Source organism: Phaseolus vulgaris, chromosome 11 (assembly GCF_051622355.1).
Source record: "Phaseolus vulgaris cultivar YP4 chromosome 11, ASM5162235v1, whole genome shotgun sequence".
Lineage (NCBI taxonomy): Eukaryota > Viridiplantae > Streptophyta > Magnoliopsida > Fabales > Fabaceae > Phaseolus > Phaseolus vulgaris.
The window spans coordinates 2,695,240-2,713,918 of record NC_143508.1 but is presented as its reverse complement, the minus strand read 5'-3'; the positions used below and the strand labels follow the sequence as shown (position 1 = coordinate 2,713,918).

General features: G+C 27.9%; 2 protein-coding genes and 1 non-coding gene across 3 annotated transcripts; 1 reads left to right on the top strand and 2 right to left on the bottom strand.

The window, feature by feature from the left end:
- Positions 1-4,585: 4,585 nt before the first annotated feature.
- On the bottom strand, positions 4,586-6,385 carry NCLPP7 (nuclear-encoded CLP protease P7). The gene is made up of 2 exons (XM_068631847.2): positions 5,964-6,385; positions 4,586-5,209 (listed from the first exon to the last, which is right to left on the bottom strand). Exons 1-2 carry the CDS (start codon positions 6,271-6,273, stop codon positions 4,791-4,793), a joined length of 729 nt encoding a protein of 242 aa, XP_068487948.1. The 5' UTR covers positions 6,274-6,385; the 3' UTR covers positions 4,586-4,790.
- Positions 6,386-11,154: 4,769 nt separating this feature from the next.
- On the bottom strand, positions 11,155-12,203 carry LOC137824139 (uncharacterized). The gene is made up of 2 exons (XM_090297472.1): positions 11,736-12,203; positions 11,155-11,553 (listed from the first exon to the last, which is right to left on the bottom strand). The coding sequence occupies exons 1-2, from the start codon at positions 11,982-11,984 to the stop codon at positions 11,260-11,262; spliced, it is 543 nt and encodes a 180-aa protein (XP_090153598.1). The 5' UTR covers positions 11,985-12,203; the 3' UTR covers positions 11,155-11,259.
- A 992-nt stretch (positions 12,204-13,195) lies between these two features.
- LOC137829230 (uncharacterized) lies at positions 13,196-17,811 on the top strand. The gene is made up of 8 exons (XR_016517319.1): positions 13,196-13,201; positions 14,060-14,685; positions 14,969-15,131; positions 15,659-15,734; positions 16,096-16,251; positions 16,461-16,517; positions 16,625-16,715; positions 17,511-17,811. It is a non-coding gene; the product is annotated as an uncharacterized LOC137829230 (transcript).
- Positions 17,812-18,679: the final 868 nt, after the last annotated feature.

The window sequence follows — 18,679 nt, the reverse complement described above, 5'->3', positions numbered from 1 at the left end:
ATTAGGTATATAACCAATTTTTGCAATGATTTGTATGTTTTGGATGCTAGATGCGTCTCACTTTTTCTCCTTCCACTAACTAGTTTTGATAAGATTTTGGATTAGAAAAATATAGAGATCCCAGAAAGAGAGTTTTTGTATTAAAACATTTTTTTTATTTCTCTCTCTTATTCATTAATGTTAAATCCTAGGGATGTGTTTGAATGGACGAAATCATTGTTGGATGTGAATTGTGACTGAGAATTTTGGTGCACTTTAATGTTTACAACAACTAATTAGCAAATATTTGTATTGGAGAAAGGTGATGATGGAGACATATGTGTCCCTCACACATGGAGGAAATGAGAGGAATTGAAAAGTGGGTTAGAGAGTTTATTCGTACCTGCATGAAGGGTGAATCATGTCATTCATAAGGAGAATTTTTGCAATGATTTATATGTTTTGGGTATGAAATAAGTTTTGCTTTTTCTCCTTCGACTAACTAGCTAAATTTATATTAATAAAAGATAACGACTATAACTAAATAACTGTTGTATGAAAACATTTTCTATTAGATGGAGAGTTTACTCTTTTGTCCCTGCATGAGGTGTGAATCACGTTATGCATGAGAATAATTTTTGCAATTATTTGTAAGTTTTAGATGCGAAACGTCTTGTGAGCAAATGAGACAAATGGGGTGGGAAGTTTACCCTTTTGTCCCTGCATGAAGGGTGAATCACATTATGCATGTGAATAATTTTTTGCAATTATTTGTATGTCTTAGATGCGAAAGTCTTGTGAGCAAATGAGAGATATGGTATTTGTATGTCTTAGATGCGAAACGTCTTGTGAGCAAATGAAAGAAATGGGATGGGAAGTTTACCCTTTTGTCCCTGCATGAAGGGTAAATCACGTTATGCATGAGAATAATTTTTGCAATTATTTGTTAGTTTTAGATGCGAAACGTCTTGTGAGCAAATGAGACAAATGGGATGGGAAGTTTACCCTTTTGTCCCTGCATGAAGGGTAAATCACGTTTATGCATGAGAATAATTTTTGCAATTATTTGTATGTCTTAGATGCGAAACGTCTTGTGAGCAAATGAGAGAAATGGGATAGGAAGTTTACCCTTTTATCCCTGCATGAAGGGTGAATCACGTTATGCATGAGAATAAATTTTGCAATTATTTGTATGTCTTAGATGCGAAACGTCTTGTGAGCAAATGAGAGAAATGGGATGGAAAGTTTACCCTTTTATCCCTGCATGAAGGGTGAATCACGTTATGCATGTGAATAATTTTTGCAATTATTTGTATGTCTTAGATGCGAAATGTCTTGTGAGCAAATGAGAGAAATGGGATAGGAAGTTTACCCTTTTATTCCTGCATGAAGGGTGAATCACGTTATGCATGAGAATAAATTTTGCAATTATTTGTATGTCTTAGATGCGAAACGTCTTGTGAGCAAATGAGAGAAATAGGATGGAAAGTTTACCCTTTTGTCCCTGCATGAAGGGTGAATCACGTATGGACATTTTTTTGCAATTATTTGTATGTTCCAGACTTAAAACGTCATATGATCAAATCAAATCAATTAGATGGAGAATTGAAGAGTTTACCTCTGTCTCTCCATGAAGGATAAATCACGTTATTCATGAATTATTTTTTACGTCTAAAAGCAAAATGTCCATACATCTATTTTATTTACTTAAACACAATAGTTATTCTTCTTTCAATTGTAGAACATTTTTTAAATAAAAATAATCACATTTTTTCACCAATTTTGTTGTGAATAGTTTTTCTCTCTAACATATTTAAGTTAAATCATTTATATTAAGCATCATAAATCATATTTTTTAATTCCTTTTATTAGAATATATTTTATAAAAAAAAATAAGTTTTAAGCATTAATTAAAATGAGTTTTTATAAAAAAATAATAATTTATAAGCATTCATGTTTATTTTAAATAAAAATTTAATACAATAACAGATTATTTTAAAATTCAATTCAAGTAATAAAAAACCAATTCAAAACGATTATATCAATAGTTATAAATAAATATAGTTTTCTTAAATATTTTAAAAGTTTTATTTAAGAATTTATTTTTTTCAAAATTCTATTAAAACTAACTAGCTTATGTAGCATTTTATTGAATTAACTTACTAAATTACAACTATCTGTAAAACTTCTTGTTGACATTTTATATATTGCTATAGAAATCAAGTTATTTTAAAAAATATCTTAAAATAATTATTATTCATTTAATTTTTTTTTATAAAATAACATGGTCACTTCTCAATTATTTAATTTTTTAGTAAAGTTTATTGTTCAACCATCGATTAAATATAAATAACATATTTTATATTATTTTATATATTTTTACTTTTTAAATATAACTACGCAGTTAACTCTTTTTATTTATAAATTGTTAAAACTATTTTGATAAAACTAAAGACGGGTAAATGACAAAATATTCTATAAAATTATGAATTCAATCTTATTTAATTTTCCTTAAATAACTAATATTAATGAAAAATATTATATTTAATGTTTAAGATGCATGTTGAAAATACATATTAAAAAATTTGCATTATTATATTTATGAGAACATATGTCAATAACATAACGTAAAACAATTTATATAATAGTTGAATCATAAATTACGTATGATAATTTTATTTATTTTACCACAATTATTTAAAAACCATATCAATAATTGTTTCTGCTATATATATATGTGTGTGACTGAGTTAATTTAATCCTGTAAAAAAAAAAGCATTCTGATATATTCATTTGTCTATATTACAAACATGTCAATGCACCATCAGAATACTTTATTTTTTAAAAGCTTATCTTAAAATCATTATAAATTAGAATCCAATATTTCAAACCCTTATAAATTATATCGATTTTGATTTCAGTTTTCTTATTTTCTATTACGATAAATTTAAAAAACAATTATTTCTATCTTCAAAAATCAAATAATTATTTATCTTTAACAGCTGTTTTCCAATATAGACATCATACGTTATTAAACAAACACTAACACGCAGCCACTTTCACTTTTTTTTTTTTTTTGGATCAGCAGCCACTTTCACTTTCAATTAAACACATTAGAATATGTTGGAAAACAATTAGTATAGAATTTTAAAGATTAAATTAAAAAATAAAATAATATATATATAATAATAATAACTAAAATCAAAATCTCATTCTATAAAAAACCTAAAAGCATTTTTAAATTTTATAAACGACTGTAAATGCCAAAAAAAAAAATGATATAACTAGAATATGAAGACAAAATAATTAAAACTGGCTCAATATCTTTATTACAGACAAAATAAATGTCGATTGCCAAATAACTCCATTTTTAAGAGTTTCATAATAATAGAGAAATTAATAGTTTTTTAAATTATAAAAAAAGAATCGTTAAAAAAAACGCATAGTTAAGCAGCAAGAGTTATAAGAATTGTTTTTTATTGAATGCAACAGCTTTTAAAAGTTATAATCATAAATAGTTGATGGGAGAAATAGGTGGAGATTGTGAAGAAAATTATGAAGATCAATTGGTGTCTGATGACAATACCTTGTGACATGGGAGAGTTTTTGCTAATGAGATATGAGGCTAGTGTACCTTAAAGTTCACTTGGTAACAGACAAGATTAAAGAGAATAACTGTAAATGATTATAGTTCTAGGCCTTCAGCTCTAAGAGAAAAAGAAATGAAATACCAGAAGATGAATGTGGGTATGAAGAAACTACAGAAGGAAGAGTTTTACAAGAGTAATAATGGTGAAAGAACAACAGAGAAAGAGATGACAGACCTTGAAGAAGAAGATGATGATGAGACCTATTAAAAACCTATATTAGAATTTAAATACTTAGCTCTAAAGCCTTGAAAACTTAAACTTGTTTGATTCCTTCTTTTTGTTGTCATAGAGATGCGTGCTTAGTTCTTAAACTATAACTTTTGGTTAATAATTATGATATAATTGTAGTATAACTGTTTGTTTAGTGTTCATCCTGCTATCGGCTGTCTAGTTATAACGGTTTTGGGGTCAGGCACCAATTGATTACTATGCTTCAACAATCAAACATTTCTACTTCATATACTCCACAAACACACACAAAATGTTGCATTTACCTACAGCAAAAAGTCTATCAAAATCTCCACATATTTTCTCTGAAGATCTAATTAAATAACCAAAAATTACCAGAGTAGTAAGTCATATATATCACTACAAAAAAAAAAAAAAACAAGACCACCTTGCCAATCTATAATGATAGGAACACATTTTAACACATGCCATGACTGTAAAATTTAAGGATCTCCTTTCACCTTTTAGAATATATATGCAAGAAACACAAAAACAAGATCAATCTAAGAGCACGGCAATTGAGGTTGGACATATTTGATTATCAAACCTTTCGTATCAATTTGTTAAGAACTAAGGTAGCCTTAAAACTCAAGAGTTATCAAAATTATACTTTTCACATACCAGAAAGTAATCAAAAGTAGAACTAGATACACTCACTGAAACAGTTATCTGGTATTATTGTGGATAATTAGCAACTTAAGATAAGGGTACTTAAAGTTCCAAATATGTATGACAAAAAAATATGCCAATGAAATTATGAAACCGAATTGAGCACAATACTGAAGTTTAATGGTCAAATCTAACTCAAAACTGACAGATTATGTTCAGTTGATAAAACTATATCAGCTGCAATGCAACTTATACCTAAGGTGACAGACAAAGCATTTAAATACAGCAAGGATTTCCAAAAGAAATCTTACCCTCCATCTGGGTCTATTTGGAACCTTTGTCTTTCTCTTCATTTCCAACAGCATCAGAAACCAAAGCAATAGGTCTCTGATCAATAACCTCGTCAATGATCCCAAACTCTTTGGCCTCCTGTGGGGTCATGAAGTTATCCGCGTCCATATTTGACTGGATGACGTCAACCGACTTCCCCGTGTGCTTGGCATACAACTCATTCAAAGAATCCCAAACCCGAACAATCTGCTTGGCGTGAACCGCAATATTCTTTGCCTGGCCACTAAAACCACCAGAAGGCTGGTGAATCATGATTGTTGCATTTGGAAGAGCCCGCCGCTCCCCCGGGGCACCCGCAGCCAATAGGAGAGAACCCATGGATGCAGCTTGACCCATACATACGGTATTGACCGGAGACTTAATATACTGCATCGTATCATAAATAGCAAGACCTACACATAACAGTGACACCAATGCCAGGTCTCAGAACAGAGCATAAATTATACACACTAGCAAAAAGACAAACCAATGAGCCTAGTGTCAGCATTTACCATTGTAGCGAAAAACATAGACAATGTGAGCAATTAATTTCTAACAATACAAAGTTAGAAAAGGTTAACATTAACATATTGACATGATTTTTTTAGTTTTCTCCATTTTAAGATCTCGTCCCTTTGCTCCCTATACAATTCTTTGCTGCAATTTATCACACCGAGAAAGTTTTCCTAACTGCCATTTTCACCATAGCATGAAAAATGCACCAGTTTTGCTAATAATAACTAATCTCTACAAGGAAATCCACTGGAGTCAAGAAAGTCTATCTCAGTTGGTTAGGTTGTTGTAAGCTCTTTAACATATATTCAATTCTTACGGATAAAAAGAATCTACTAACCAAGTATTGTGAAATCTATGTTCTCTGATTAGATTTTTTGAATTTTTTTCTTCATGTAGGACACTCAAAATCGAAACCCAAGTAAAACAACAGAACTATCAATTACAAGAACCAACTAAATAGTTTACCCATTGAGCAATTGCAATCAGTTATAGATTAAAAAACAAAAACCATACATTTTACACATCAAAAATGCGTTCCATTACATTCTTTAACAATTAGGGGTGTTGCAAATTGGGTTCCTCGAAAAATGCGATTTTGAAGAAGCAAACGCAATTCGAGAATGTTAAGGGGCTATGAAACGAAAAGGGTACCTGCGGTGACGGCACCACCGGGGGAGTTGATGTACATGTTAATGGGTTTGGAAGGGTTTTCGGATTCGAGGAAGAGGAGCTGCGCAACGACGACGTGAGAAGTGTCGTCGGAGATGGGTCCATTGATGCAGATAATGCGCTCCTTGAGGAGGCGCGAGAAGATGTCGTAAGCCCTCTCTCCTCGCGAAGAGTGTTCAATCACCATTGGGATGAGACTGTACGAACGAGTACTGCATTGGGATTGAACGTTCCTTCCATGGAACAACAACTTCGTCACCAACGAGTTCGAGCTTCGGACAAAACCTCTCATGGCTCCTGATCCTAAATTGGGGTTTTTCGATTTGCTTTGGTTTGATTTGGTTTTGTTTGATTAGGGCTTCTGTGATTTGGTTTTCCTTGTGCTCTCTAGTGTTTCCTCTTTCAGTTCATTTTTTTTAACTTTTATTTTTGAAAACTTATAATAAATATCTCAGTTTATAACTATTATGATTAAAATTATAAGTATGTAAATTATGTTTTTCTATAAGTTAACACATGTTTTTTAATATAAGATATATTTTGGATTTATAATAAAATAAATAAATTGGTATTTAGTAAAGTTTTTAAGGTAGAGAGGGTTTTCAACAGTGAACCAACTTCATAGAATATTATTCAATTTTAATTAAAGAATATAAAGTTTTAAAAAATGTAGAATAAAAAATATAAACAATTAAAAAAATAACTTATTTAACTGCAATAATATGTATGATAAACGTACGTAACGTTATGTAATAAGTTACCTTAAATATTTGCAATAAATAACAAGATTTACTTGAATAGCAAATAATCGGAATTTTTAATAGAGGAAATGGTATTTATTTCAGTCCATCCTCGTTAAAATAATAGGTCAAAAATTGATTTCATGAAGACCAAATTCTAATTTAGCATTTCAATTTTGTTTAAAAATTAAAATTGAAGAAAAGTTAAAAAAATAAAATATAATAATTTTCAATATTGGTGATATTTGAAAAAATAGTTTATAGAAATTTTAAAAAAAATTGTTGAATATAATTAGTATTGAAATTTTGTTAGAAATCGTCAAGATAATAAAACTAGAAATTTAAATTAATGATTTGAGTGTATTAATAGTTAAATTTAGTTATTAACTTAATTATATAAAATATGATAAATATATACGTATTTAAGAAATTAAATTTATCGTGATATTTTTGTTAATTGTAATGAATAATTTAAAATTAAATAAATATATTTACTTGTAATCTAATGTGGTTTATAAAATTTAATTCATTGAAGTGAAATAATAAAGGATTATTTAAAAAGAGCGAGAAAAGTGACAACTTTTGCAAAATAAAAAAATGTTAATTCAAGTTATTAATATTTTACAATCTTTTTAAATGGTGTAATGTTTTAAATAAAATTTTAAGTTAATTATCTAACATATGGAATAATATATTAATTTTTGTTTGATGTAATATGATATAATTATTTATTTTTTAATTATATTATTTTTGGCAAATGTAAATTTCATGTAAATTTTATGTAATGAAACCTTATGATTTAAATTGAGTAATATTTGAAGTTGTTTAATGGTGAAAATATTTAATAATAAACAATAAAAAGCTATAATGTTAATTATTAAGTTATAATTATAAATATATTTTTTATTTTTTTAATATATTCATAATTATCTTTTCCACATTAAAATTAATTTTTAAAATGAATATTAAAAATACAAATATCATTGATGAATTAAAAAAACAAAATATATGTTTGCTAGTTTATTCTATAAATTATTTTCTTGAATATTAACAAAAAAATTAGCATTCAAAATAAATTTAAACTTTACATGTTTTAATAATTTTTTCTATTTAAATTAATTTTATAAATTAAATGTTATGATTTCTTCGTTTTCTGATTAACAAGAGTAAATCAAAAAATTTAATCCAATTTTTATTCCATTTTTGACATAAACCTAAATAATCTATACTTACTCGCACCAGCATCTTAAAGAACGCATGATCATTCTTTTCCATTTTACATGGGTAAATTTATGATATGCAATTCAATAAATTAATATTATAGCATTTATTTTTCAACTACTAGTCACTTTTTGATTATCTAAATAATATTAATCATTTTGCTCAAAACACTATAAAAAGTTATTAAATAAAAATTATTTTTAAAGACTACAAATTATTAATTATTATATTAACTAAATTATATACTATTTTAGAGAAAAAAAATATTAATATATAAAATAATTTATATTATTGATAAAAATTATAAATAGTTTTTAAATTTATATTTAATTAATTATCAATATTCTAAATACAATTAATTTAAATTTTAGAGTTGGTGGTTAAAATCTTTATCGTTAATTGATATCAAATTGAAGAATAATTTATAATTTTTTATTAATAATAAAATTATTTTAATTTTTAAAATAATATTTAATTTAATATATGATAACTAATATTTTTATAGTGATTTTTTTTAATGAAAGTAATAATATTCATTGAGTTATAAAATATGTTGAGTTATACAACCACACAAATACAAATGTAATCCAATATTGTAGAGAAATATTTTAGTGTATAAGTCTTTGTCCAATTCCCATCACATTCTATACCTAATAAAATTGTGAAAAAGATCAAAGTTTCCAACCAAACATTCAACCTTTTCCTTAGTTCTTATCTGCATTTTCACATATCTCACTACCTTTTCATTAGCTCTTATCCACATTTGATAAAAGATCATACACAACAAAACATATATATATCAACAAACTTTTATCTTTATTTCTTTTAATTTTCCAAATTAATAATTTTCGTAACTCTACCCTACGCCACGTCCAGTGTAATTAACTTTTCCACAACCTGGGAGATATACAATCCAACAATAAAATAAACACTGTTACTGTTACATCAATCAATGTGCATTAGATAAATAAGAGCCACTTTCTTCATAATTAAATATCAATAACACCCTTCAATTTATCCAATTTTTACTTCAGTTATAGCATGAGTAGTTAGAAAGGAGTTTTTTTTTTCAACAAATTTATGTTAATTATTAATTTTAATTAGTTTTGTATATATTTTGCTTTTAATCAACAATTATTGCAATATATATAGAGTTAATCTCCGTTTATATGTGTATGTGACCATATAAGATATGTTAAAAATATTATACGTAAATTATATTAACACTGATCATGTAAAAAGTAAAATGAAATCACTCAATTATTCTCTTCACTGTATTTTAAATTATAATTGTTCTTTATTTTATATTTATTTGTTGGTTTTTTAATAATTATGTGTTGGTAAGCATAGAGTTTTAGATCTCGAATATTTCTAATTTGATTTCAAGTTTTGGTGTCTCTAATTTTACTATACACCTTAATCTTTTTTAGTTTACTTTCGTACTTTTAAAATCTTTCATGTTTTTTTATAATATATAGATAAATGTGAAGATACCTTAATGTTAAATTAGACTTAAAAATCAACTTTTTAATAGTTTAGTTTTCATATTTATTTTAAGATTTTTTTTAGCTCAAACTTATTATTTGAACATTTATAGTTCAGTCTTATACCTTTAAAAAAATATATAAAATACACATTACAAAAATAAAATTATATGATATATAATCACTCAAAAAACGACTTACAATTACTTACAAATGAGTTATTTAATACGATCACTAAGTAAAAATTACTTATAAAAAGATTCACAATCTTAAATAAGTTATATAACACAACCATTAAAAAAATAAGTAATAACTACTAAAAAAAATCATAACTTAACTTCTATATATTTGAGGAAAAAAATTATTAGAACTTTAATGTTAGTTGTATAGCCTCAAGTTGGATAAAAAAAATAAGAACAAAAATTATATATATATATATATATATATATATATATATTGTATTCAAATAGCCAACACATATACCAAATACATTAGGTCTTTATTTTATTGAGTTTTTAAAAAGAAGAGGAAAAAAAAAGGCAACAATGTATACATGTGTTGTGATTGATGGTAGCAGATATCCAGCATAACATTTGGTGATGCAACCATTTTATTTGTTTAATATAAGCAAAACAACACTATCCATTTTAATGTTACTGTAAATTCCAACCACTCCATCTTATATAATGTATTATATATTATATTCACATTTTTTTATATGTGTTTATCCAATTTTAGGCAATCATGCCACGATTCATGGGAGCAATGGAACCAGAAGTTTAGGCTGACATAACAAGGATTAATTATAGTAAACTATAGAGTCAAGTTTCCTTAAGAAAAACATATATAATATATATTTAAGACTTAAGAAAATATATGTTTAAGAAAATATACGTGTATTATTTTTTAAATTTAAAAAAGATAATACAATTTAAAAAAATTGTCCGTGTCGGACACGACATTATGACACTTATCAGTTAAGTGTTCAATTCAAAAAATATTTGTTGGACTTCTGACAATTCTAACACGGGTCTAACACAATTTTTAAAAGAAGAATACACTAAATTTTTATTATAATTATAAAAATAAAGAACAAATCCTTTTGAACCAGTCATGAAAACATTTTTCTGTTCAGGAAAAAAAACTGAAACATACTTAATGTACATAAATTTTTATTGTCAGTTTATATAATTCATAATTATATAATATATAGATTTGTGTCCTCATGTCCTACATTTTAAAAATTATACATGTCTTCGTGTCCACATCCATATCGTATCAGTGTCTGTATCAATATTTATGCTACATAAAAATCAAGTGGAGAAGATTACTACAATAAAAAAAAAATTACTACAATAAAACGCGATAATAATGTGGTTGAGTTGAGGAGTTTTTGTTATACAAAATAGAAATACACTCTACACACTTAATTTTCTGAGTAGCTATTCCAATAGAGTGTAATAAGAGTTAAATATATTTATCCGGTTACTATAATTTGAAATTATTTTTTTTAATCTAAAATTTATACTTTCTGAATACTTATAAGAAAAAAATTATTAAATTAAATTATATAACAAATAAAAAATTATTAAAATAATTTATATAACAAACAAATTTTTAATAATAATTATATTATAATATTATAACATTGACATTAATAATTAATAATGTATTTTAACTTCTTAAATCGTAATTTACATTAAAGATATTAATTTACATTGAAGTTGATTTTGCCATGTAAAATAAAACTATTAATAACTCATTTTAATAGTTACTTTATTACAAATATAAAAAGAAAATCTAAAATTTAAACTTAAAAAAGAAAATCGTATGCTACTGGTGCGAAACTGCAACATCTTTGGATGACTTTGTTGTCGTTTGAAGCATCAACGACGGGATTTTCTTTGTCGTTTTGAGAAACGGGATGAGATACATGAAAGAGGTGGTGCAAACAATAGAACCCAAACCACCCCACACTATCATTGATACCAAACTTATTATAACCATGCACGCGCCAGTCACGTGATCCTGCTTCTGCTTCTGCTTTGCGTCTTTCCCTGTCGTTTTATTCACCACATGTTGCCGTTTTGAACTCGGGAGAGAAGCCGCGTGTTGACGCGTGTCGTGCTGAAATTAATAACCGAGTATCAGTCCAAGAGAGATCAATTTCAGTGATCTCTTAATTCTTCTAATTTTTATTTTTATTTTTTTTAACGCATTAAGTGGAGTTTAATTATTAATAGAAAATATATATGAATAATAAAATTGCAAAAAATTCAGTCTGTAATATATTGGTGAAATGTTGATACCTGTGAGAGTGATTGGTTTAGAGTGGAATTGATTTGAGTGTTATTGAATGAGTTTGACTTTGACTTTGACCTCCATTTCCAACTTGATGAATGCACTTTGGTATAAGCCTTCATGTCAGCAAACTCTAACCCTTCTTCTTCTTCTTCAAGAGGCACTGTTTTGGCCATTGATTTCTTCATTCCAACTTGCCATGGAAAGCAGCAGCAGCAGCACCTTCTGCTCCCAATCTTTTGCTTTGGAGTGATCATGGTGGAGTGATGTTTTGGAGTTTTGTTAATAAACTCATTCAAAGCAACATAGAAAGAGAGAGGTTTTGGTTTTGGCCATGGCTATGGAAGAAGGAACAGTGAGGTTTGAATGATGAAAGGGTGAGAGTCCTTTGCTATTTAAGGCATCCACACACACTCCATGGTAGTGTTTCTATATCTTACACCCAAGACTTTGACCTAATTAATCTTTGTCCTTTTTAAACTTTTAGGTAACCTCAGCTCATTTCATACATACTTATAATAATCTATCAATAACATATATACAAAAGATCCAACTTGTAACATATTCATTTTTTCTTGCCAGAAAAATATTAGTAATCTTTATTTTATAAACTATACAATTAATAATACTTTTATAAAATATCATATATATAGAGGAAAAAAATTTGTAATGGTAAAAACTTTTATCTGCCAAACTTTATAATGATATAATAATATATTTGTTAAGAAAAAGTTCAAAAAATTTCCAATTCAAGAAAAATATAAATAAATAAATAAAAATTAAAAAAAAACATACCCCATTCACCTATTACTATAGCGCGTGACAATTTTTTTTATTAAAAAATAAAATAAATTTAATGTATTAATAAAATAATGTTTTTTTAACTATTTAAGAGAACTAGTTTTTTATTAAAAAAAATAAACAAATAAGAACCACTATAGAAGTGATCTAACTCATGTACAAAATCGCACGATAACCAACAACCCTCCTTATCCATACTATGTGTAATCTATGAGACTTTGTTTCTTATTTCTTAAGATAATTAACTGGATCGACTCCTCACCACACAAGAGGCTTCAGGGTCGGCCCAATTATAATATGAAGTTTTTTTATTATGATTTTAAGAAAACTTGATTTCAAGATTACTTATAGGACTGTTTCTTCCTGCACCTCCATATCTTTTTATGCCATCTCTATACACAACATGAAAATACATTTTTATCTTTTTTGTGCCACCCCCATAGAACAACTTCCGGATTATGTAATCTGGAAATGCATTTGAAAAAAGACTTCCGGATTACATAATCCGGAAGTTAAAAAAAACTTCCGAATTATGTAATTCGGAAAGAAATCATGCATCTCAAAAAAGGCTTCCGGATCCAGAAGCTAATTACAAATTTGAAAAATGACTTTCGAATTATGTAATCTGAAATACTATATAGGGACATTTTTAGAAATACGAAAATATATGGAGGTGAGAAATGAAGGTATGGAGGTGCAGGAAGAAGCAACCTACTTATAGAGGTGGGGTCCCTGCTCTGTGTTTCTAACCAAAACATGTTTTCTCCCAGATTTTTTTTTAGCTTTTGATAAGAATTAAATATTTTGTACCAATTTTTTCATTCAACACGTGTTATTAATTTTATTTTCTATTATTTTTACAATAAATATTAATTATAATTATAATTATATTTATTTTGACAATTTTAATTAATAATGAGATTGTTATTATATTTAAATTTTTTATTTTTGCATGATGCGTGTATTTTTTTTTTAAGAAATTTATTTATAGATAAACTAAGAAATAAAATTTGAACCAAATTTAATTACATAAGATTTTTTTTTTATTTTAAGAAAAAGTTAAAAAAATTTCCTATTCAAATAACTTTGGAAGAAAAACAGAAAAGGTGTATTAACCAAATAAGAACTATCTAATAAAAAACACATTGTTATTATTTTTTCTACTTTATACCTTGTGCTTTCTACACTCTCTTGGTATCAATAAAAAAAGTTAATGACTTTTATTCTCATTTAGTATAATAACAAAACTATTGGGCTATTGTATATAATATAATATAATAATTTTATTTATAATTGTAAATAATAACTTAAAACAAAGGTGAAAAATAACATAACTTTTGAACCAGTTAACCTAGTCAGACCTCTACAAATATCTATAATTTTAGTAGGGGTTTATTACTAGACTTAGTAGAGGTTTTCCAAACTCCTGAATAAACCTCTAGTAATTTTCAAGGATTTTTTTGAATGAGTCAGTAGTAGAATTTTTTAATTTTTTTTACCTTTCTCCTTTGTTAGTTTATCCTTTTTTTAGTTTTCTCCTTCATTTAATCTAATCCCCAATTCCCATTTTTCGATCACCTCCGACTCCATAGAATCATCCCTCAAGAGAGGATTAGACACCACCGAAGATTCTTCTCACACAGCAATTCCCCTCAAACACGGTCGTATTGACAATGTCATCCCTCACGGCACCGATCTCCATGCGGCCGTTCAAATTCAAAACCCTACTCCTCCTCCTCTCTCCCAGCCTCCGCCACATGCCGCTACCAATGGAGACCCTCACGCTGTGGAAGGGCAGAGGAAGCACCCGGTGTTTGACTCCGATTTTCTGTCCAGGGCTCTCGGTGAAGCTGAATCGTTCTTTCCGCAGAATTCAGGCGATAATGACTTTAACTTTGACGTAGAACCTGGAGATTTTAGTGCACCTTATCTATCGCTGAATGATTATCGGAGGATTCGGAACATGGAACGTTTTCGACAGATAACGAAGGAAAGCGCTACTCACTATGCTCGATTCACCTCGGAGGAGACCACAAACGAAAGGTCGTCGTCTTCTGCTGCGCCTCTAGGAATCGAGGACTCCACAACATCACCTCGTTGTTTTTACATCACTGCACGTGGTCACAACATGGAGGTCCTTGTTTTAAAGGACTGTAGGTAAGTGCTGCGTGAACTCTTTACTAAAGATGCCGAGTTTGTGCTTGAATCAGTTGATGTTTGATTAACCATTCACCATTGCGCATTGATTAATCATTATTTCTGACTTTTGGTTAACTGTTAGTCCCTCTTTGAGAATGACAACCATTATTTATAAATTTGTTAGTTCTTTCTAACTTGGAATTATGTTTGCTAGGAAATCTCAAATTCTGATCTCCGTGTTATCTTTCGTTACCAAATATTATTTTTCACTCTCTTGTTATTTATGTTTCTTAATGTGCAGAAAATTAACCAATGCATCAATAAAAGTCATTGCTGAGCACTGTCCTGGGTTGTGTACACTCGATCTTATGTATTTGGACAACTTGACGGATTTATCCATGGGATATCTTACAAATATTTGTCTGAGTACTCCATACATTGAAGCTCTGCCGTAATCCATTCAGGTGCTTTTTTGTTTTCTGATATTTTCTCTTTCTCTTTATACATTTGCACATTACTTTTGCTAGTTTCTGATATTTCCCGTCTCATTATAAGTTTGCTGTAATCTGTCTTATCTTTGAAAGATAGATTCTTTTGTAGGAGGTTACAGTTTTTAAATAAGATCATTATGTTTGTTCCTGTGGTAATATGAATTCTATGTAGGAGTGGTTAATTAATAATTTCAAATTTGTTTTGGATATTGCTCTGATGACTTTCTCGACTTGAGTTAGATTTCAGAAGTGTTTTTAAACAATTTTGATCACATGAATTGATAATGATTTTGTAGCATTTGAAATGTCATGAGTATTTTCTATTATGGGTCTGATCGACACGCTCCTTGTCACCAAGAGATTTGAGAAAATTCTTCTATGCATCTGTTATTATCACCATTTTTGCATATGATACAATTGGTGTTACTGGGATGCTGATAAAGAGATCTCTTATTAATTCTTGTCGATGAATAAATTTAACACAATTTTTTCTCCACTAGTGATGAAGCAATTGCTGGATTTTTGGAGATTGTTGGAGAGTCCTTAAAAGAACTTGTACTTAATAATGTTAAGAAGGTGTGTTGCTAAATTTCCTTGTTGACTTTCCCTCAGATTAGCTCATATCTTTCACACTTTAATAACCGAGCCCCTGATTAATTACATTATTATTATTATTATTATTATTATCAGTTTAACCTAAAAAATAATGATCGTGCCTATTATATTTCTGGTTTTTGGCATAATATGAAGCAATCTCTCCCAATTGGAGGAAGACAACGTGTAATCAACTGACTCTTTAATATTACTTAATGAATTAAGGTCGTTGTTAATGTTTATTCTATTTGGTTTTCAATTAGCATTTTGGTTGTATTGACGAACAAAATCTTATTTATAATGTTTTATTTTCTGACTGTATGACACATTTGGTTTAATTCAGGTTAGGCACCATACAGCCTTATCACTTGCTAGTCATTAAAAAAATTTGCATACTCTAGATCTGTCCTGGTGCAGAAAGTTGACACACAATGAGTTGGGTTTGATTGTAGATAGCTGCTTCTCACTGAGGTTGCTTAAACTTTTTGGATGCTCACTGGTAAATATGTTTTCATTTAACTGAACTTAAAGGCATTTCTGTGATGAATCTCCACTGGTCATAGAAAAATATATAACATTGTCGTATTAGAAGTCTTTATAAGAAGAAATAAGATGATTTTGTAGGAAAAGGTTTATGGATCTCGTCTTTGTTCTTGGATGTTACCGTTCTTTACAATTTATTAGCTTAGTAATTACTTGTTCATATAGTGCAGAAAGAGGATGTCCATCATTCTATTTCTACTTTCCAGAGGCCAAAGCATCAAGGTAAGCATCAAAGTTACTTTTTAATTAACATTGTTGAGAATCACTTAAAATAAGTGACTCATAAAATTTGTATCAGTAATTCATTGTTTTCTTTCCTTCCTTTTTAGGTACTTTCTCAACTTCTTAGGAAGGCAAGACAGAAGAATCTAATAATTCCTAATGTCAAACTGGTTGGGTCTGAACAAGGAATATTTGAAGGTGCCACTAAGTTCATTCCTTTCTTTTTTTCATATTCATTACTTTAAAGAGTTATTAGTTGCAATAAGGTTGGAGAGTGAAAAGATTTTATTTTGGATTTGAATGTTTTACCTACTTAGATTGCATGTTCCATTGCAGGGGCTTAGTCACACTTGTGCTTATCTTGTTGAGTAAGAATGAACTAACAAATTAAAAGATATAATTACCAAAGAATAACATTAATTAGAAAATAATTTAGAACTTTTGGTAAAAAATAATTTATAAAAAAAGATTCTGTATCAGAATACTTTAAAGTCATACACTCATACTAAAACTGAAAAATAAAAACCTTAATTATGATAGATGAAATAGATATTTAAACGGTAATAATTTTGTGTACTAAAAGATTCATTTATTAAGATATTTTAATTATTAATGTATTTTATGATATGAATATTGTATGCTAATATTTTGAATTTTGTACATTGATGATTTGAACATTGTATGTTTATTATTTGAATAATGTAATTTTGGTGATATGATTATGATTATGGTATGTTTTGCATTCTTCAAAAGCTGGAAATATAACTGTAAATTTGAGGTTATCATTTTTAGATGAGTGCAGAATTATGAATTATCATTTGAGAGATTGCATAAATAAAATGATGTCTGATAGGTTATTTTAGGGTCTATTCTTTTTGAGTTTATATGATTTATTTATATGGAGAATGAATTATCTATTCCTTCCAAACAAAATTACAGTGAAAAATGATAGTTCATAAATCTAATCTTATTTTTTGCATGACAATCGAGCAGGTTCAAGGGATGTTGAATCAGTGAAAATCTTTGTTTTGGAAGAATTTGAAAAGGCAGCAGCAAAAGCACTTGAGAGCAATAAGGAATTATAACAACTTTTAAGGTATTGTACTACCATGACAACCACCTACCCACTTTGCCTTTATTCTTCTATTCTCTCTGTATTTGTGTAATAATAGTGCCTAAGGGAGGACAATGTCAAATTAATGTGTTTAGTAGTCATCTTTCTTTTTTGTTTAGCTTCTAATACTTATTTTTGGGAGAGCTGCATGTTAATATATTTTAGTGAATTAATTATCTATTTTAGATGAATTAACTAGAAGAATGGTTAATTAAGTCAACATATAAACTATTTTACTATTCTTTTGGTAATCTCCTTAAATTGGAAATGAACTTCCGTGCAATAATTCTCCCTTCAATCTTTCATTTACTTGTATATGGTATGTCAATGATTCATTCTAGTTTCTTTTTATGCAATCACCATTTGAATTGCAACTAGCTCTTTATTGTAGGTGATGCATTTCCCAGACTAATAATCACCTTCACCTTCAGGTTCAAGCTGAGACCTTCATTTTTCTCTGTTTTGATCAACATTTTTTTTTCACCTAGCATTTGTTCAGATTATATGGATTCATTTGTTATGATATCTCAATTTTTCGTGTATAATTATTCATTCTTTTATAATGTACTGTATTGATTCTAATTATATTCAATTCTGAAAAGTATACTTTCTTACCTTGGTTCTAATTATATCTGATTTATTTTTATCATATCACTAACTTTTAAATTGGTAACTAATAACTAATATAAAAAAATGTATGGTTTTTATTAGTATGTGTTAAATCGATTATGTCATAGATACTGAAATTTAAATATAATAAATGTACAATCAATTATTTTAGTTAGTCGGAACTATACACATTTAACCAATTAAGACAAATAAATATTTGATTAAATTTTTTAATTATACTCAAATGAAAAATGCTACGCATTTACTATTACACTGGTAACAGCATGACGCATTTGAATTTTTATTGCAATTCACATTATTTATAGTGATGTTGATATTTAGTTATGATTCATTTATATATTTAATAGTTTTCATTCATTTGAAAAAAAAAAGTGATGTTCTTAAATGTCCTAAAATAATAATCAATTAAAAAATTGTT